At 37.1% G+C, this 22,344-nt stretch overlaps 1 protein-coding gene across 1 annotated transcript in view; it reads right to left on the bottom strand.

Annotated features, from left to right (window-relative positions):
* Positions 1–13,111: 13,111 nt before the first annotated feature.
* Positions 13,112–22,344, bottom strand: part of LOC145670416 (protein AMN1 homolog) — a 40,581-nt gene continuing 31,348 nt past the window's right edge. Inside the window, exon 6 of the mRNA XM_081739077.1 lies at positions 13,112–13,809. Coding sequence (XP_081595203.1) covers positions 13,736–13,809 — 74 coding nt within the window. The 3' untranslated portion in view covers positions 13,112–13,735. The remainder of the gene's footprint in view (positions 13,810–22,344) is intronic.

Raw genomic sequence — 22,344 nt, 5'->3', positions numbered from 1 at the left:
CTTCTTCACGTTTATCGACTTGAAAAGGTTCCGTCTATGAGACAATCGGGCCCTAAAACATTGCGGGGTTTGTGATACAGCAGCTGGTAAAAATGAGCACTACTTTTTTAAATATAAGAAACACAGTAGATTTCAGGCTGTTATTGGATTTGGATACCATTGCCTACTCCGGTCCTTTTACAAGCCGGCGAGTGGCGATGTTTTAAAGAAACAATACTTCCGTAGATACTGTCATTGTGGAATGTAGAGGTGGAACCGGAACGCTTTTGAACTGCATTGTCCTCAGAACAAGCTTCGAAGAAAGAAAGAAATCGGATCAGGTTTTATTTTCTTTTTTTTTTAATTCGGTAAAGCGAAAAGAAATTAGTCGCCACTATCAACGATTGTTTTGTACAAACCTCAAACAATTACTATGAAGTTGCTGCCCTCGGCTCGTGTTTTATTTGTATATTATATCGAAGAGCAAATCCGATAGCAGCAATTCAATTATTGGAACACCAGTTACGTGTCGTTTGTCGTGGAAGACAGACAGATGTTCACGAATTAAATCTTTATGGTCCATTATATCCATCGTTGTATAAAGCGTATAAGTATGTTCTAACTCTATCGTGTACCCAAGTATCATTTGAAAGAATTTTCTCGAGTATGAAAGTGATCAAAAATTGGTTGCGTTCATCGCTTGGACAAGATCTGTTGGAAGACTTTATTCTTTTACACATAGAAAGATCATATACGTTTGATTACGACAAAGTGATTAACAATCTTGTATCTAGCTCCAAAGAATTAGGTAGATATTTGAAATTGTGTTTGTAACTGGAGCATAATGAAGATATTATTATTAGGATACATTTCTGGTATTAATATTAATATTATATTATATTAGGTTACAGTATGCAATTCAGTAGAAAATTTCAACCAATTTGATATTAGAACTGATTTATGAGGAAAGAAACTTACATTACACTATAATGCATGACATTTATGACTCACATGTGAAAACTGTTTCTAATCGCATTTTTTCTCCTGAATCCAAATCTGTATTTCTTTTTTTCCTAGCACGTCAGGTTTTTTCACAATTTGAGAAAACGTGTTGACTCACATATGAGAAAAATAATGTCTGTGCATCTACAAAACGTACATTTGGCAACCGCGTCAGGTGTGGCAACTGGCAACACCGAGATGTCAGGTGAGAAAACATGTAGCAGACAGTGAAAGTCGAGTGTTGAAGTGATGTTGTGTCTTTCCTGCAGCTGTTTACGATTTTCCTATTGCAGTTGTTAGAAACGGCACTTTTTTGCTATTATGGCGACTCGATATTGCGTGAATCATCCAGATTCATTTTGTTATATTTGTGGCAAGTTTGTTGTTGAAAAACAGCGACAGAAAATAAGTACGTTTGTGAAGGTAGCTTATCGGGCGTACTTTGGCATGGATATTGGTGATCAAGACAAGAGTTTCGCGCCTCACATTGTGTGTCGAACTTGTGTTGAGGGATTGCGATTGTGGATGAAAGGTGTAAAGAAATCTATGCCGTTTGCCACACTTATGGCTTGGAGACATCAGAGAGACCATAGCACTGACTGCTACTTTTGTCTTGTGAAAATTAAAGGTCACAGTAGGAAAACGAGAAAGAACATTGTGTATCCCAATCTTCCGTCAGCAATTAGGCCCGTTCCCCACGACGAACATTTACCCATCCCTGTCCCACCTGCCAAATGTGACAGTAGCTCCGACATGGAAGATGAAGGTGAAACACCATCCGATATTTATGTACCGGTAGGGACAACAGAAACTAGTCATCAGTTCACACAGAGTGAACTGAATAACCTAGTCAGAAACCTCAATTTATCGAAAGGAAAAGCACAAATTCTTGGCTCCACTCTTAAATCTAAGGACCTGCTTGCGCCCGGAGCATATTTTGCATGGTATAGACATCGCGAACACGATTTGCTGCCCTTCTTTTCAGAGTCAGAGTGCATGGTATACTGCTCAAATGTAAATGGGTTAATGCATTACCTTGGAATTGAATACAATGCCGCTGACTGGAGATTGTTTATAGATTCCAATAAAACAAGCCTGAAAGGAGTACTTCTTCACAATGGAAATACCAATCCATCTATTCCTGTAGCACATTCGGTAGTAATGAAGGAAAATTACGAGAGTATGCAGTGTTTGTTAAATAATGTAAAATATGATGAGCACAAGTGGCGTTTATGTGGTGATTTCAAGGTCATTGGTATATTGCTTGGACTACAGGCTGGTTACACAAAAATGCCTTGCTTTCTATGTGAATGGGACAGCAGGGCAAAATCCCTTCACTGGGAGCAACAGGCGTGGCCAAACAGAACTGCATTCGTCCCTGGTGAGAAAAGTGTTCTCCATGTACCATTAGTGGAACCTTCTAATGTCTTACTTCCGCCACTGCATATAAAGTTGGGCGTTAAAACAGTTCGTGAAGGCTTTGGACAAAAATGGGGCATACTTCAAATACATTTGTGACAAGTTTCCAAAACTGACACAGGACAAACTCAAGGAAGGTATATTTGTAGGGCCACAGATAAGACAGTTAATGATGGATCCAGGTTTTGAGAGTACGATGGCTGAAGCTGAACGGCTTGCGTGGACAAGTTTTAAAAATGTGGTCAATAACTTTTTGGGTAATAACAAGGCTGAGAACTACGAAGAGCTTGTCAGTGATATGTTATTGCACTTCCGACGATTAGGATGTAATATGAGTGTGAAGCTACATTTCCTGCATAGTCACTTGAGTTACTTCCCAAATAACCTTGGACAGTTCAGTGAGGAACACGGCGAGAGATTCCATCAGACAATTAAACTTATGGAGAAAAGATATCAAGGAAGATGGAATACAAACATGCTCGCTGATTTTTGTTGGCTTCTGAAAAGGGAATAATGTGTGCATTCCGTTTTTTCTGAACTGGCTTCATATATGGATTTCTGTTTCATATATATATTTCAGTAATTATTAGTATTGTTTATTGCACTACAAACTACTGAAAAACTTTAATTTACGCATTTGTGTTACATGTATATTTGTTCCTATTGTAATATTACTACTGCTGCTATGGTTACTAAAAATAACACCAATGCCGATTCTAACATTGCAGAAATATGTTTGGCTAGTTATCATAATATACATAAATATCGATAAGTAAAACTGAAGTATTTATACCTAAGGTTTCCATTCCTGCTTACGTAATAAATAAGTGTGTGTATATTTTAACACTAATATGTGAAAATTAGTTGTAGATTAAAAAGTGGACGTGCTATAGAAAATGCAATCATATTTTTGAAAAATACATAAATGTATAATTTTGAAACACACTTAAGATTGTATTCATCTCGAGTTTCAATTTTTTTTATTTTGTTTCAAAAATGCACAAATTCCGTAATTTTCACATGTTTCTGTGCTTTTTGTGCAAAAACCTGATGTGTTAGGGTAAAAATAAGTTCAGTTTCGTGATCAGCATCCCCAAATTATCTAAGAACACAAGAAAAATCGAAGTCATCAGAAACTTCATCCCAAAATGTCGGACAGTGTTATTTTTGTCAGTGCTTTAATTATTTAGTGTTTCAAAGTTGACTTGAGATTAGTTTTTACTTATTGCACATGTATATATTTTGGGTTTTCTAAAACACGACATTCATTTGTTTAAATAAATTATTTAAATTCATTACTTAAAAAAAACAATAGCACTATATAAATAACTGAAAGCATCAATTCCGGTATTGTATTTGTTTACAATAAAAAATGATAATGCCAATTTCACATTGTATGAGTTACTATTAAAATGTTCCTACTTCAGATTTTTTTGTAATTAATGTTTTGCTTTTGTATGGATCTATGGGATACTATTTATGGGTTCGAAGATGGACTTATATATTTAATACATATGAAGAATGCTAAGTACACTTTTTACATTTTTATACAGTGGGCCCTCATTTCAGTTTAGCAGGGTGGGCTCTATGGTTGCCAGTCCGCCCCTGGATTTTGCGGATTACCCACTTCTTAGTACACCTGCTATGAATAGTGCAATATTGCAAAAGATCTTTCTATAATGGAAACAAACCTCAATAGAATCGCTAACTGGATGTCAAGCAATGGATTTGATTTAAATTGGGATAAAACCAAATTTATAATCTTCTCCAGGAAGAGAGATATTTATAATTTTCACCTTCATTATAACAACGTCAAAGTCCTCCTGAGAATGTTATTAAATATTTAGGACTTTTTTAATCGTAAACTTAATTGGAATTATCATATTAACTATTTACTCAGGTAAGTACAAAAATATCATAAACTACTTAAAAGTCTTGCAGCTACAAAATGGGGAATTAATCCATTTACTTTATTTATTATACTGAACCAAGGTCTTTTAGCCAAGATAAAATATGGTGGAATTTTCTATAATAATATTTGTAAACATCTCAACAAACTGGAATAATTCACATACACAGCAAGAACCATTTTCTCGCAGCCGCCTTTCTGCACTAAAATAGCTTTATTAGAAGAATCAGAATAGATTCCTCTACCATTCTTATTGCGTAAACTAGCTTATAAATTCATTATAATGCCATTACATGCTTGTTCACAAAGTTCCATTATTAGCGTGCTATGTATGAGAGTATCATATTAACTTGATCTATATTCAAACTGTAATTCGAAAGTAATTTACATCAAACAGATGCTTCCAAATTTTCTAACATTAATGTTGGTTCATCTCTCTATATTCCAGATAGATCGATAGTCATAAAGTTTCAACCACGCAAATTTACAACTATTCTTGAAGGGGATGCTTTTGCCATCCGACAAGCATTAATATATAATAAAAAATTCTAAAAGCCATTATCTGTACGGACTCATTAAATATATTGTCGTCACTAAATACAACTAACTGGAACTTTAAAGCATCTTGTATTATACTCAATATTAAATATTTATATTATAACTTGACTAAAAATAATTTGAGATCACATTTGCCTTCATGAAGGCGCATATTAATATTGAACACAGCAATAGTATTGATAGTGCAGCTAAAAGGGCATGCGCTGAAGGAATCAAAAAAAGGATTCAAACTCCCTCCTAGGAATTTCTACTTTGTCACAAGAGAAAATTAAAATGGAATTAACAGATTGGAGATATAGAAATCATCAGTATGCAGAAAAGTTATACTGGAACATTTTTGAAAATAAACAAGACAAAACTTGGAAATTCAAACAAAATTGGTCTAGATGTGAAGTTTTATTCTATTACAGAATACAGACTAATTTCTGGGCTCAGCTGTCACATCTACCAAATTATTTCAAATTAAAAGGAAAGACACTTATCACTGTTTGTGCTACAAAGATATTGGTACATTGAATAATTTAATTTTTGAATGCAGTCTTTTACAATCCTCCAGGCCCACAATCAGAGGGGGTCTAGGGTAGCCTGCCCCCCTAAACTTTTCGTGCACCCTCCAGACCTCGATACAAAATGCTATTATTAATTCAAAAAACACAATTTAGATATTTGTAAGAAAATTTTTAATGACTTGGCTCCCCGTAACATATTTATGGTCCCACCAAGCCGCTGTGGCTGGTTTTGGACCTGCAAATCTAATTTCACAACTTCGAAAAATATATGGATACACCCTCTTGTCATGTAAACTTATTTCGGCTGCACTGAATGCTATCAAGCTCGTGATTAAATTTCCGTTGAATTCTGCTATTACCTTATAAGCAAATGATAATTTACAGAAGAATTTAAAGCTAAATTGTTTAAACAAATATTAACTTCACTTTATAGAAGATATTGGTTTCCCCAAGTGGGATTTTTTTGGGAGTTTGAGTGTGTTGTTCAGAACAACAATGTGAACTCTCTAGCAATTTTCAGCTTGTTATTATAAAATTCCGGCAGTGGCGGCTAATGTTAGTGTTGCAGCGCTGCGCAACGATCGAAGTATTTCAAGGAAAAATATTATCAATAGTAGTAAAGAACAGAAAAATACTTTTTAATAGTCGCATACATACATTTTAAATAACATATTTTTACTTTTGTAACTGCCCGTTTCGTTAATCCGTCTTAAAAAGCGAAAAATAATCCGTCACAAGGAGGAAAAATAATCCGAAGACCTGGCTTCGATTCCCAGCGGGAGCTCATATAGTTCGGATTTCACGTTAATCAGTTGGTTCCGTCTTATATAGTCTCGCTGCTGAAAGGGACGTTAAACTCAAAATCAACTCAATTCAACTCCTCTCTCTCTGTGTGTGTGTGTATGCAAAGTGCAGAGAACATACGTTGAGTTCGTAGAGTATAAATATCCCATTCTATTATTTAAAATTTATATTTATTAAAAGTCATGAATGTTTTCCGATTCATAAAAACATACTCCACTTATTCCTATATCGTTGTTTAGCCGTAAAATTTATTGGTAATAAATATTGTCTTAAAAAGTTTCATGAAGTAAAAAGCTAACGATTCTTCATTTCAAGAATGTTTCAAAAACTTCAATGCGTTCCTTCCTCAGAATCCACCTTTGATCTTACAATATTAGATTTCGTCAGTTTAATACGCATAAGACGGTTTTCTCATAGCTTTACTACTTTTATAGATTTACATTCTGCAACATTTATAAATAAGTAGATATAATAGAGAGAGAGAGAGAGAGAGAGAGAGAGAGAGAGAGAAACACTATGTAAATTTTTACTTGGAAAATTATAATTTGTTGCTGTCTAATTTTCCTCTACAGGAATTGTATATCTCAATATGTAGTTAAATAGAGTGGAAAATTTTCCACCTAACATCACTATACATAATATCCAAAACTGTCCAGATTGTGAAAAGTGTTCTACAACGTGATGAAAATTTTCCGATTCATGAAAATTCCTTACATTTGTTTCTACAGAGCAATAAAACTTTTCGATTTACAAAAAGTTGTTTTACTTTTTGCTCCAAAATGATGAAAATTTTCCGACTCATAAAAAAGTTCTTTAATTTTTCCATACAAGACACAAAATATTTCGATTTATGAAACATTGTTTCACTTGTTCCTACATAGTACTGAAAATTGTGTGAGCCATGAAAATTTTCAGATTCTTTAAACAAACTTTCACTTTTTAACAAGTTTATACATGATTTCAATCAATTTTATGAATACTGAGGAACTGTTACTTGATCACTGATATTTGTTAAGAACGGAAAATTTTCCGGAAAAATATAGAAGAAAATTTTCCAACTCACATCACGGCTCAACAACGATGTAGGTATAAATGGAGTATGTTTTTATGAATCGGAAAATTTTCCGGAAAATTTTCATCACTGTATAGGACAGACAATTCGATTCATGAAAAATTGTTTCACTTGTTCCTACATAGTACTGAAAATTGTCTGAGGCATGAAAATTTTCAGATACTTTAAACAATCTTTCAATTTTTAACATTTCTATACATGAATTTAATCAATTTATGAATACTGAGAAATTGTTACTTGATCACTTGATATTTGTTAACGGAAAATTTTGCGGAAAAGTATAGAAGAAAATTTTCCACCTCACATCACGGCTATACAACGATGTAGGAAAAAGTGGAGTATGTTTTTATGAATCTGAAAATTTTCATCACTAGCCGTAGGCTTACTTTAACCCAGGGCCCACCAGGAAGATACTTTCTAGGAGGGGCAGTCACATGTATGTACTTCCCCTTCCCCTGACAATAAAAGGGAATCACTGCATCGAAAAATTTATTGAACGAAAGGAGAAAGGAAACAACAATGGAGAGTAAACTTGTATTAACAATTGGTGACTTTTTTTGTAATTTTTAAATGACGATTTGGCTACTTAAAAATCTAGCGATGTTTGTGCTGTGAACAACTCGTCCTTCTGTAATGAAGCTCTGTCAGTCCGCAACAGTTTGCAGGTATGTTTGTTTTCTTTTTATTTATTTGAATCAGCGCAATCGTCGATTTCTGCAGGTATAAAGCACTTGACTACTCCAAAATCCCGCTTTATTTTCTGTTACCTCTTGTTCTCTAATGAAGAACACTTCCAACCTTCAATGTTCATCAGTTTACAAAACTTCCATTCAGTCACAAATCTTACAGTGTTACCGATAGCAAGCCGATTAGCTGTAGAAGTGTGACTTAAAGTGAAGAAAGCTCAAGAATTTTAACTTCTGTGCTTGTTAAAACTCATTTTTGATTTCATTGAAGTGAAATTAGTCTTAAAGTAAAAAGAAATATACACTGTATTAAAATTGTGAAGATACTGAACCTAAATGACATGCTCATAATTGTTACATGAATATAAATATTATTTAGGCTTTTGTTTGTAGTATCTTTATTTCAATTTTGTATATTATGTTATAGCTAAAAATCATGAGGTTGTAGACAGTATGAAATGTCTGAACAGACATCTACGTATATATAACATGATCGCGATCCTCCCAATCTGTGCAAATGTCCTGTTCATGTACTCAGTTCACCCTTGTCAGTACTGCCAAAGAATAAGCAATAAAATTCTTTGTCGAATGGCCATCTGTTGCTGAATATCATTATCTACGAGGGCTGTTTCAAAGGTTCATAAACTGACAAGGGAAGATCACGAAGTGGCTCCGCTGAGATCCGAACGAGACAATTGTATTTGCATTTGATGTTATAACTAGATGAATCCCAAAGTTATACGTGCCACCGGACGGGATACCGTGATTTAGAACATATTTTGTAATGTAAAAGCTATTAGCTGGCAGAATAGTTTGAACCGGTTCATTTGTTCTGGAACGCCGGGTTGTGTAGATGGAAAAGTCGACGAACACGTATCCCATCATTTTAAGGACACACTTTTGGGGGTAAAAAAGTTTGCCGCAGGGTCCCAGACAAGGTCCAACTCAAAAGTTTCAAATGGCAAGGGGGTTACGTAGCACATCATTTGAGAACTGTTGGGAAATTAAAGATGAGTTCACAATGACGGACTAATTTATGTATGATAAAACAGGATAGAAAATGAAAGAGAATAACAAAGTAAAAAAAATAATAGAAATGGTAAATAAATAAATAAAAAATAGTAGTCTCCGTTCTATGATGCTTCCAATCGTCTGCTGCGGCGGTAAGAGCTGCCGGCTGGTGGTTACAACTTCTGTGTTTCGGTCGGGTCACTCGTAGATATCTTTATTTCAACGGGTCGAGTGAATGAAGATGCAACATAATTGTCAGATACAACATAATTGAAAGCATTTATATACAAAGTCACTTTTCACGATGGCAGCTATATTGGATTACAGATGATACGTCTTTGAGTTTTGTTGATATCTACTATTGACAATAAACGTAAATACCTCAGTTTCCTTTTCCAGCTCCAGTGGTTTGAGCAGGACATGCATATGATACATAGTGCGTCATTTTAAATTCAAGATGTCGCGTTTTTGAACATTTCGTATCTTTTCGTCCCCTACCCTTTACTGATCGACATTCATACCAAACTTGGTTTTCCTAGCTTCAGCAGCTTGGAGTGTCTATACTTTCGGCATAGGTTTTAAGCGGCAATCTTGGATTCAAGGTGGCCATAGACTATTCAATTAAGTTTGTGTTTACATTTTGATCCGCTGTCATTTTACTCAGGGTTATCGTGGAGTCGAGATTTGTTCCATCTTCTTTCATTTAACAACAGCTTTCAAATGATGTTGCTACTTAACCCTCTTGCCATTTGAAAACTTTGAGTTGGATCCCGTCTGGGACCATGCGGCAAACTTTCTTACCCCAAAAAGTGTGTCCTTAAAATGATGGGATACGTATTCGACGACTTCCCCATCTACTCAACCGTTTCCGAACAAATGACCCGGTTCAAACTATTCTGCCAGCTAATAGCTTTTACATTACATTACTAACTCACGATATCCCGCCCGGTGGCACGTATAACTTTGGGATTCGTCTAGTTATAACATATCAAATGCAAACCCAATTGTCTCGTTCGGATCTCAGGGGAGGTACTCCGTGATCATCCCTTGTGAGATCACTATTCGGAGTCCAGGGGCGTAAATAAGGGACCCGCATTGCGGGAGGGCCCCATTCCACGTTGTCTGTGGGTTGGCCCCTAAGTTCTTAGTTACGCCACTGTCGGAGTCTGAATCAGAATAAAGACTGGTGTGGATTTCCTTTTTGAAATAGCGTCCTTTATAGTCTCTACATCGTTCCCAACGGTGCACTAGCTTCTCAAACATATGTTGCATACAATTTTCTGAGAGTTGATATATGATAGTGTGTGTGGCAGCTTTCATTTCCTGGCCCGTGCTGAGACACATATGGCCTAGCCTTATTCTACAGAAGAAACCACTCTTCATAATCTACTTCAATTTACTTTTCTTTCCTTCTGAATTGCTTAGTTCAAATCCACTTGCGAACCATTACCATAATATTTTCCATTTATAGTTTGATTACCTGTAACCCAATGATGCATCACTATTCCACAATGTATAAAAACAATATTAACTTCTTTGAGGAACAAGAAACTCAAATTTTGAGTGGTTGTTTCCATATGTTGGACAGCTGACTTGATATTTCAGATCATAATGTTTAATCCAGGACTGGTCATTGGTGATTATTCTGTTCAAGAATTGAAGATATTGTTCCACTCGTTATGAATGTAACGAAGCTTCTGTTCTTCGGCTGAGGTTAAATTTACATTGAAGTTGCAGCACCCGATCGTGACGTAATGTCTTGTGGTATTACTTTACTTTCCAATTCCATGTTCCTTGTTCAGAAAAAAAAAAAAACGTAAAGCGAAAGATAATACAAGTGTGTAGGAACCATGTTATCTGTAAAAGTCAGCCTGAAACTTGAACTTAAACGGTATCAGAAGCGTCAATATTCATCTCAACGACCCCGAAAACTATGGATTTTACACTAATATCGGTCGTTTACTGTTATTTTCATACATACGAGGGTTAAGGGTTGGGGATTGGGAGTCATGGCAATCCAATATTTCGACAATCGAAGAATGTATTAAAAATGTGTTATATACAACTGAAAGAGTATCTATAGTGGATATTTTGTTCGTAGGAATCATGAAAGAAGACCCACACAATTCTATGACATGTATTAATGCACATGTTCCAAAACTTGTCTCAATATGACAAACCCTCAAAATAATCTCCTGTACTGTCCACAGTACGCTGCCATCGGTTTCAAAACCGTGTTTGATTATGATAAACCCTCAAAATAATTTCTTGCATTGTCCACAGCATATTGCTATCGTTGTGGAAGATGTCGAATACCATCCTCTGCACCACGCCTGAAGCGATTGATCTGTTGGTGCACAGCATTTTCAATATCCAGGCGAGTCACGTATCGTCTACTACGCAGTGGTTTCTTCACTTTGGGGATGAGGTCAAAATCATGCGGTGACAAATCCGGAGAATACGCTGGATACTTCAACTCTTCCCATCCCCATCGGCGCAGTAGGTCCTGTACACAAGTTACCTTATGTGGTTTGCATTATCGTGCAATATGATTGCATTATACAGTAATGCTGGACGTTTCTCCCTAACGGCACGTCGTAGACGTCGCTGCAGGAAGTCTTTGTAATACGCTGATGTGACTGTGGTGCCATAAGGAACGAAGTGAGAAACAAGTACTCCCCTTGTGTCGTATGCTACAGTCATCACCAACCGTATGGACGAGCAATTCTGCCTACACGGTGATCCTGGATGTTTCCAATCTGCGATTTCACATATCGTCTATCACGCAACGATTTCAACTCAGATTCATACGTCCTGGCCTAGAAATCATCCATGGCGGTGATCTTGGAAAGAAATTGATTGCCTTCATTCTCATAGCACTGTAGGTGATTGGAACAAACTTGCATTTTGTGTCTATTTTTGAAGAGCATGTGGAACCTATTTCGATGAAACTTTACGTAGCTTCAGTTGTGAATGTTGCGCTCCTACATCCCAGTCTCTGTCTCTAATTCTCGCAGCGTACATCGTTTCTTATTCTCCAACAAAGGTTCCAACAAGGCACGTGACACATAGGTTCGCTCACTCACAGGCCGGCCTCGCTGAAAAGCTACCCATCTTGCGACCGTTCATGGCACAGCATTATTCCCCTGCCAATTCTTGGTGACATTCACTCGCATTTTTCCCCTGGAGAACGGGCATTTTGGGTACTTCCATTTTACACCATGACTGACTCACAGCCGTTTTCCTAGCACCTCGTACTTATACAGTACAACAGAGAGCTATCTATTAACCAGAAGATAAAGTACTTGTGTCAGGCTTCCTTCCGTAGAAGTAGAAAGGACGCTATCGAACCCTAGTTGCAAAGAGTATTTCATTTTCAGTGGCGGATCTAGCCCGGGACCTGGGGTTCTAGTCTCCCCCTGTTTTTATTGAGTGACAAAAATAATTTAAGCTATTATTTATATATTTTTGAAAGTTTATAGTAAGCTCACGATATACTTATCATAGTCTGGGTTTTGGCTGGCCGCTCCAGTTTTGATCTTCTAGATCCGTCACTGTTCATTTTATTAGCAACAACAAATAACATTATTATGAGTATAAAACAATGAAATTTTAAGCCTGTATCTTGTTTGCTTTAACTTATTACTTGATATAATCTATAATATGTACTATGCATTGAACACATACCGTTAAACGTATTCGTATGCTCTGACAATGTCAACAGGATACTAAATGTCGAAATTATAAGGATAACTTGTTGGAAATCGAACACCTATTACACGCTGTTTCTAGTTGTTGTAATACAGAGTGACCACAAAAGTCACACAACTCATGGTGCAAATATTTAACAGAGCAGTACCACCCATATGAATATGGGGTATTTGGAATGGTGTTATCAGGGCGCATAATTTTCAAATTAATGTGGCCACCCTAGTCTCCAGATCTTTCTGCATTAAGCTTTTATGAAGATATCTGAAGTCAACAGTTTACGTAACTAATCAGTATACTTTGGAAGAACTGCAAACCAATATTTAACGTGCTGTCGACAATATTTCATGTACAATGATCCAGTGTATGTTCAGGAACATGATGAGATTCAACATCTTTTGTAGAACTTGAACTTATATGGGTTGCGTGACTTTCAGATCACCATGTACAAATATCACAGCAAACATCTCCGTAAAATATATATTTATTGCATTAAAAAATGATTTACGTACAATCCTTATTGTACTAGAAATTTAAAGTTGTACTTTGTTAGGTATTTTTTTTTTCAAAAATATAAGTTGTACTATAATTTCAGTTAAACATTTTGAGTATTCTCACAATTAATTTTTAATAAAAGTATAACAAAAGTTTGCCCTATTACATTCTATGTGCAATATATACATACATATATTATGAACACTTTTTAAAATAGCAACTCTAGATTACAAAGTGATAGCAAATAAAAGCTGTAAGGAAAAGAAAGAGAAAAGCTTAAAAATATTTCTTTTGTAATATAAATGCGCCATTGTTAAAACATATAAATTAGGAACGCTAAAACATTACATGACAACGCTTAACACAAGTGCCTGAATACCATTTGTCCGCTGTTTGACCTTCATTAGTAGTTCAGATTTGTCAACTAACGCATTAAAACGCTATTACACAAAGCCACTACATTAAGACTTGTACTTACTAAGGCACTTGGTTATAATGTACAAGAGCGCACAAGAAACCATACGTATGAAGAATTAACGTATATTTTTCACAACCATTAATTTCTTACTCATAAACGAAAGTCTCAATATACTGTTAGTGTCAACTGGACGAATGACGATCTACTAGAAAATAGTTCTAGTGCCACTCGAGAACGATCTGTAATTAAAAAAAAAAATCAATACATTCATATATAAAAAATTACTTACAGTAATAATCTGAACTGATGCATGTTTATAATACAAAGTAACCAAAAAATGTTCTTGCCGTTCCAGAGCAGTGATAAACAAAGAGCAATATAGTGGACGGTATGTACCTTTAGGTTTCAAAGAAATCTCCATCAGCATCCAACATCTTTTGCCAACGTTTCTGAAGTTGCACAATACTCTGGTGATAAAACTCGGCGGTCGTGGATGCAAAGAAGTCCGTGAGTGCATTCTGCATGTCTCCCTCCTTTGCAAAGGATCTCCCACGGAAGTGATTGTCGAGGAAATGAAACAGGCACACGATCCGGTGAATATGGTGCATGACACAGTGTTTCCCACCTAAGTTGCTATAGGTTCTCCCGGGTCCTCTATAACTCATGCTGGCTTGGCATTGTCGTGAATGAATAGCACACTTTTGCGATTCACCAATGCCGGCTCCTTCTGCTGCAATGCACGGTGCACGATTTGCAACTGCTGAAAGCTGAGGGCAGCAGTGATGGTTAGATCAGGTGGAAGGAGTTCATAATGCACCACTTGCCGACGATTCCACCATATAGAGAGCATAACCTTTCGTGAGTGCAGAGGTGGTCTTGAGGTGAGAAATAGGGTCACCTGGCGATAACCAATGTCTGGTACGCTTGGGAATGACATAGAGGACCCACTTTTCGTCATCAGTGAGCAAGAGATCAAAGATGGGTGTGTTCAGGTACCAAGTAAGTAAGGACAAACAGGTTGTCACTAAATGTTCCTTGTTGGTTTTCGATGTGTGGGGTACCTACTTGCTTAACTTGTGACTTCCCTCTCATATACAGGTGTAGTCTGACTGTTTCAGCGCGAACGTGGTACCTTTCTGCAAGTTCATCACATGTTAGACCACTGTTCCTTTTGTTGGCTCCTTTCAGGGCTTCGTCATCCATGTGTGGTCGTGCACTGTGAGGCTCATCCGAAAGGCTCACATCTCCTGAATGGAATTTCTGGAACCAATACCTGGCGGTACGTTCGCTCACGGCATTCTCTCCAAATGCCTAGCATATGAGGCGACTTGATGGGCAGCTGATAGGCCCACTTTAAAGTCATACAACAAACACACGCGAACAAGCTACTTCGACACTGGACGAGCTATGACTACTATATGTGCGCAACGTGCCTCTATTACTGAAGGTCGATAGTCAGACAAACTTCCGCTTGCTTGACTGGAACGTGCGTAATTTCGTTTCTTTTCTGTGATCGCAAGAATAATGGGACGTCAAAAACGACAAGAACTTTCTTGGTTACCTGCTAATTTGTAAACGCATTCATTCATCATCAGTTGTAACAATTTTTAATATTCAAATAAGGATCTCTATTAACTCAACACGTCACATAAAAACTAGATATGTTACAACAAAAGCCACAGTTATAAGTAATATTTGCGTTACTGCTAGGAGTATCTGTGTCATTGTTGGGAGAGTATGTTCGTCACTATGAGGAATATGTATGGCATTGTTAGAAGTATGTGTGTTACTGTTAGCATAGGACAACAACTATAATGTACTAGTTACAAGTGATTTTTCTATATAGAGTTCCGAAAATTCGGCCTAATGTAAGGGTGGCTGAATTTGTGAAAATGCCGGGTTAGCGGGAATGGGGTTTAAAAAAAATAATTACGAGTACTTCCTCAGAAAATACAGTACTGTATTTGTATGTATTGGTTGCTTATTGCACCCTTTGATTAAGATTGGAACATTATTCGTGAGACCACTCGCATATGATACAGGAAATCCTCATTTCACCGTTTGGTGTATCTGAAAACAATTTCCAACTGAATTGGCTGGGCGTACCCATGAGTGTGGACGACTTTGATGCGAATTTGTAGCTTCTTTTGTGTTCCCGTGCGACATGACATATGCTCAACAACTCGGGCTGCGAAATTTTAAACGATAATGCAAACATTTTGTTAGTAGTCTACAGCCGCCAACTTCTGCCTTACCTCTGCAAATGTTTTTTATTCAATGTTACGTGTTGGCTCCTACATTTTCTTTACCCAACTTTAAAACAAGCGGCAAGTGTGAACGTTCACTCTTGCTCCGCTTCAGGTATCTTAAAATAATTGCCTGCCCTCTCCAGCCAGAGCAGTTTTTTCTTTTGCGTACCACTGATAAGAAATACGAACTTATACAGCTTTTCCAGGAAACATTTCCAATCCTGCACCTTCAGCTGAAACTACGTTATAAACTGTGACACTTACCTATGAATCTTTTACTTCTTTCCTTTTGCAACAAACTTTCTACTCTGCTGCTCTTCACACTGCACGCATACGGCTCCCCTCCTTTTCCGTTCTTATATGTGTCATGCCGAACTAATTTTCAACATTCGTTTGTTTACCGACGTTGCCACTTCTTCGTCAATAGCATTTTCACTCTTGCCCCAGCGTTCACTCTTGCCCTGGTTACCCATATGTACTTTATGAAGGCATAGAGCCTTTACTATACATGAAAATGAAAATTAATGAAGGCATAAAGCTGTCTATAATGAACAGGCCAACTTTGCAAAAACGAGCTACTTTTTTTGCACGCACGCGGACAATGACCTTGAACGGGTCTTAGCGCGGTTTTTTTTTTTTTTTTCGATCTGCCAGTGTGTGGCCGAGTTACCCGAACTGCCGTGTTATAGATTGCCGAGTTTTCAAGGTTCTACTGTATGCACAGCACATAAATAAATCAGGGCTCATAATGGCCTGGTCTCTTGTAAATAGTTGAAAAGTGACCAAAACCAAACGAAAAAGTGGCCAAAAAGTGACGAAAAGCACACGATAAAGTGACCAAAATCTCATCACGCTCCTTTTTTCCTTTGCCAATTTCTTCATCACGTCTCTGTTTGTTGTTTCGTTTCGTTTTCTCTTCTTTACTTCTTCTTTTTGAGCTTCCTCCTTTCTTAGGTTTTCTAAGTATGCTTTGTAGTTATGGTAAGCAGACTTAGCAGATGTAAGAAGCTTCTGAGTAAGTGGAACCACTTCTGGCCTATTTCCGAATTTCTTCATTCTAGACATTATATTTAATTTAGCATTAAGATTTCTCAAAGCCATGAAATATTCAAATTCATCACCTACTCTTAAGAAGAACATACAAGAGGCATAACACAAGACGAACATGATGAACAACACAAACACACACACACACAATGTTGAGCGAAGCGTTAACTATTACGAGAGAAAAATAAAAGACTATTATGATAGAAGAAAGAATAGACACAGAAGGGTTCTCAATCCCACGTTGAGAGTTTAAGCATCCACCAACCATCCATTGTGCTTTAGAAATAATAAAAGCTGAAGTGACAATAAAGCTGATTGTTTCACATGTAGCAGCAAGTACTGAAGCTTTCAGAAGAGTAATGAGTAACAAGTTTCTGCCTTTTTTCCATATATTTTTACATTTTTCTTAGAAAATTGCCAATGTAAAACACAAATCACACGAAAAATCATTTTACCTCCCCCAAAAAGTAACTTTTAGTGACAAATTTGGAAAAAAAGGTAACTTTTAGTGACCAACTTGAAAAAAAAGTAACTTAGTTTAAAAAAAAAAAGTGACTCGCTATAGGCCCTGATAAATAAACATACTGTTCCAGTCGAACAAAAACTATTATTAGGAACAAACGACATAATTTCCAGTGCGAGAAAAATTCTCGAAAACAGCACATGAGGATTTATTCTCAAGCATATCTATTTTGTTTAACTCGATGTGATCTATCGATTAATGCGTGTCTTGTTTTATTATACGAGGGTGACACAGAAAGTTATGCCTCCAAGCTCACTACTTGGCTAATAGTACCGCAATCATTCTGAACTGTTTACCACTGGTTCCAGAGTAATGGAGCAATCAATGGCATCCAGTGGTGACATCTGGTTGAAATAGCGGACTGTCACTGAATTTTTCACTGCGAAAGGTTGTGCACCCAGGAACAATCATCGCCGGCGACGATTCATGGATACAACATTACGACCCAGGAACGAAGAGTCAGTCGATGGAGTACCGCCACACGTTCTCTCTCCTCCGTCAAAAAAATTCAAAGTTGTCCCATCTGCTGGCAAAATGTTGTTCACATTCTGCCTCATCCTGCTTATAATCCGGATTTTGCACCCTGCGATTTTGGCTCTTCCCTAAACTTAAAGATCACCTTAAGGGCCAACGCTACAGTTGTTACGGAGGTGGAAGCAACAGTTCGGCAATGGTCGCGCCAGCAGCCACCACAATTCTTCGCCGATGGCATGAAAAACCTTGTTTCGCGTTGGCGCAAGTGTGTTACTCGTAATGGGGACTATGTTGAAAAATGATGCCACCATTTGTAGCTGACATTGCAAGCTCTCCATTGACACCTGTATCGGTTCTACCAAACACAATAAAGGTATCAAATTGGAGAAATTATTTTCTGAATCACTCTCGTAGTTACAGAGCTCCCGCGTGGCTAAGCGATTAATGCACGCGTTTTTGGCATGGGAGACTTGGGTTTGATTCCCGGCGGGAGCTGATGTGGTTTGCATCTCATGGTAAGTTTACATTTCATATAGCCTTGCTGCTGAAAGGGATGCTAAACTCAAAATCAAATCAAATTATAGTTACACAAAAATTAAAATTTGAGAGTTAATCATAATTATTGACATACCTATCTCATTAACCATCTGTGCATTGTCATTTGATTAGTATCATAATAAAAAGTATGATGAAAGTAAGAGAGCTATCCAGACAGTAACAGATGTTTTAATTGTATTATATACATTTGAAAAATACACTCTTAAGCTATTTTTCCATATAATCGTCATCAGGGTTGTAGCCACAGGGGGGTCTCGGGGCCAGGCCCCCCAAATGATATCCTGGTCCCCCCAAATGACCAGCTTTAAAGTTTACATATAATTAATAATTTACGGTAAAATAGGATGGTATCTCTTCCTTATACCAATCGAAAATAACATGATATACTTTCTTGTGACAGCAGATTACTCAAATTTTATGCGATTTATATTTGACAGTTTGAAGACAAACGTTAAAACAAGGTACTATAAATACGACCATTAAACAATGGTACTAAACTAATTACTAAGTACATTATATTTTTATATATGCTGTAATTTCTGTTTTAAAAAACATTTTTTATCAGATGGAAAATTTGGTGAAAAATAACGTTTCTATTTGGATTTCATTTGCTCTTTTTAATGCTACTTGGTGTAAAATAGGAAGTGGGATATATCTGTTAATAAAATAATTGTTTTTAGTCACGAATAATAAATTAATACTAGCAAACCCGCACGTGCGCAGGACACTATTGTTGTATGAATGATTGAATATGATACAAAATTAAAAATATTTATGGCTAGCAAAGTAGTTTTAATAACACGTTAATAATATCTTTAATTAAAAATTTCTCGATAATTACTCGAATTTAAGACGTCCTCGAATCTATGACGCACTCCGATTTCGCTGAGTTAAATTAAGGAAAAATAGTAATAAATTCCCTTTATATTATTACTAAAGTGTTCTTTGATATTGCTCATTTTCTGTCATTTTTATATATCCCTCTCGCCTCCTCATGTTGTGTGGCACGGCATGATAAAAATTATCCCAGATATGAATCTCATGTATGTTGAAAATTTGATTGAAATCGGTTGGGTGGTTCTCGAGTTACGTTCTATTTATTTGTATATATTAATCTCCCTCCTCCTCCCCTAGGTTCTACCGTTCAAGTATATATATATATATATATATATATATATATATATATATATATATATATATATATATATATATATATATATATATATATATATATATTTATAACTTTCGAGGCTCGAACGTCATCTATGTTGAAATTTTGATCGAGATCGGTCGGGTGGTTCAAGAGTTATTTAGTTTTATTCATTTTCATATATCTACCCTTTTCTCCTTCCCACTCCTAAGTTCAACCATCAAAATGAAATAATAAAAAACTTCCCAGGTTCGAACTTCATCCATGTTGAAAATTTGATTGAGATCGATCGGGTGATTCAAGGGTTATTAACTCACGAGCATAGTCACTTTTATTTTTATATTCATTGATTTTTGTATCCTCCCCATTCCCTACGTTGAGCCGTCAAAGTGAAATGGTAAAATCCATCCCAGGCACGAACGTCATCTATGTTGAAAATTTGATCAAGATTGGTAGTTTGGTTCAAGAGTTATTAAGTTTTATTTATTTTTATAATTTCCCTTCTTCCCTGCCCCTAAGTTCTACCGTCAAAGTGAATAGCTAAAAACACTCCCAAGCTAGAACTGCATCTACGTCAAAAATTTGATCGAGATCAGTCGGGTGGTTCAAGAGATTAAGAGTCACAAACAGTCACTTTCAATTTGGATCTGAAGTTTTTTTGTTCACAGACACGGCTATTAATACATAGATTTTTGTCAGGAAATCTTAAAGAAATTAAGTGCAATTTTAAAGAAAATCAGTCTTATGTGTAAAGGTAACCAAGAATGTTCTGTCGCTTTTTGTGGAGGTCTGTGTTCTATTGGACCTCACACCGTTAGTTGAATGCGAATGGAAATAAGGCGAAGGTGAGTTGTTGGTCTGGGTATATCCAACATACTACCTGGTTGAGGCAGTTCAGTTACACCGTGAACCTGCGTAAGGAAAAGTGAACAGTGGACCTCCACAGAGCATCATAACGGCGTGTGTGCTGTACGAGTTCAAATTGGGGTCAAACGCCACTCCAACGGGGCGGAAGATATGCCAGGCCTTTGGTGAGGGTGTCGTGACTACGCGGACAGTGCAGCGGTGATTTAACAAGTTTAAGGACGGTGACGAAACACTCGAAGACGCACTACGTGCCGGAAGACCAACACATGTACAAAATGAAGATCGTCATGCAACAATTGAGGCGAACAGTGGCCAGACTACAATTCAGTGTGAGTAGAGAAACCATTCGGCAGCATCTCTTTCAACTTGGGAAACACTACAAGTTGGGTAGATGAGTCCCACAAGATTTGACTCCGAGCCAGAAGGAAACGCGAGCTCACATCTATGTTTCTTTGCTATCTCGTCTGAGGAAGGAGCCACTTGTGGACAGGGTGTTGACATGTGATGAGAAGTGGGTCCTGTACGAAGCTCCACGGCGCCGTCATCATTAATTAGCATCCCATGAACCGGTTCGAAACCAGCCGAAGCCAACACTGCACCAGAAGGTCATCCTGTGTGTTTGGTGGACAGCTCGCGACATCGTAACTCTGTACTGTGAGCAGTTGAGTAGTGTTCAAAAAAACTCAAAACTCTGAAGCCAGAATCGCAAAGGGGTCTTCCTGTTACAGGACAACGCTGAGCCCCATGTAGCTAGGATGACCCGGGACACCACTCTACGCCTTGGATGGGAAACACTATTGTATCCACCATTCTCCTCGGACATTGCACCGTAATATTATCACCTGTTCCATTCCTTGGATAATTATTTTAGAGGACGCCAGTTCAATTCCCTAGTAGAGGAGCAAAATGCACTTGATACCTTCTTCGCTTCACGCCCACGAAATTCTACCAAGATGGAATCCATGGCCTCCAGAAAAGAAGGTTGACAGAAGGTCGTCGATGCTGATAGGGACTATTTTTCATCTTCCAGGTACGTCTTAGCCCTAGGTGACATATCGATGTTCGAAGGTGAGATAGCGATAGAACTTTCTTGGTTACTTTTGTAGATGGGTTCTGTGTACAAGGGCTTGAACTGAAATAGTTATGCACAATGATATAATGTTTGGTCGGGGCAGTAGTTCTTGGTTAAGCATAATAAAAACTACCTGGAATACAATTTATGGAGAAAAAGCAATAATAATAATAATAATAATAATAATAATAATAATAATAATAATAATAATAATAATAATAATAATAATAATAATAATAATAATAATAATAATCAGAAGAAGAAGAAGAGGAAGAAGAAAGAAGCTAAACAAAACAGTGTTTTTAGCTTTCCGGAAGGAAACCAAAATTTTCCGGTTTTTCAGGCCTCAAGAACACTAGCTGCAACCTTTTTTTTTTTTTTTTTTTTTTTTGTATATTGTTGCTGGCCCTTCTTCAAAAACGACGAGCCCCTCCTACATAAACCTGCTGCTACACCCCTGATCGTCATGGCACTTAAAATACCGTGGCACAAGTTTTTCAATACCGTCGCGATAGAAATTTGCCGCCTGCGATTTCAACCACTGGCTTACACTGGCATGCAGTTCGGCATTAGTATCAAAGCTTTCGGTAGCGAGCCATATTATCATCGCTTTTGGAAGAGGTTGTAGTCGCTCGGCGCCAAATCTGGACTGTATGGTGGGTGACACAAGGCTAGGCCTATCACCGTGATTTTCATTGTGAACAATGGAATGGCCATTTTTAAAATGAATGCACCATTACCTCCCTCGGCCTTCACTCATTATTTCATATCTATACACTTCACACAGCTAAGGATGGATTTTAATTGGCTCGTGGTGTTTTGCGAACAAAAACC

This window comes from Thermobia domestica, chromosome 14 (assembly GCF_964235325.1).
Source record: "Thermobia domestica chromosome 14, izTheDome1.hap1.1, whole genome shotgun sequence".
Taxonomy (NCBI): Eukaryota; Metazoa; Arthropoda; class Insecta; order Zygentoma; family Lepismatidae; genus Thermobia; species Thermobia domestica.
The sequence above is the reverse complement of the archived record's forward strand: the minus strand, read 5'-3'. Positions and strand labels throughout refer to the sequence as shown.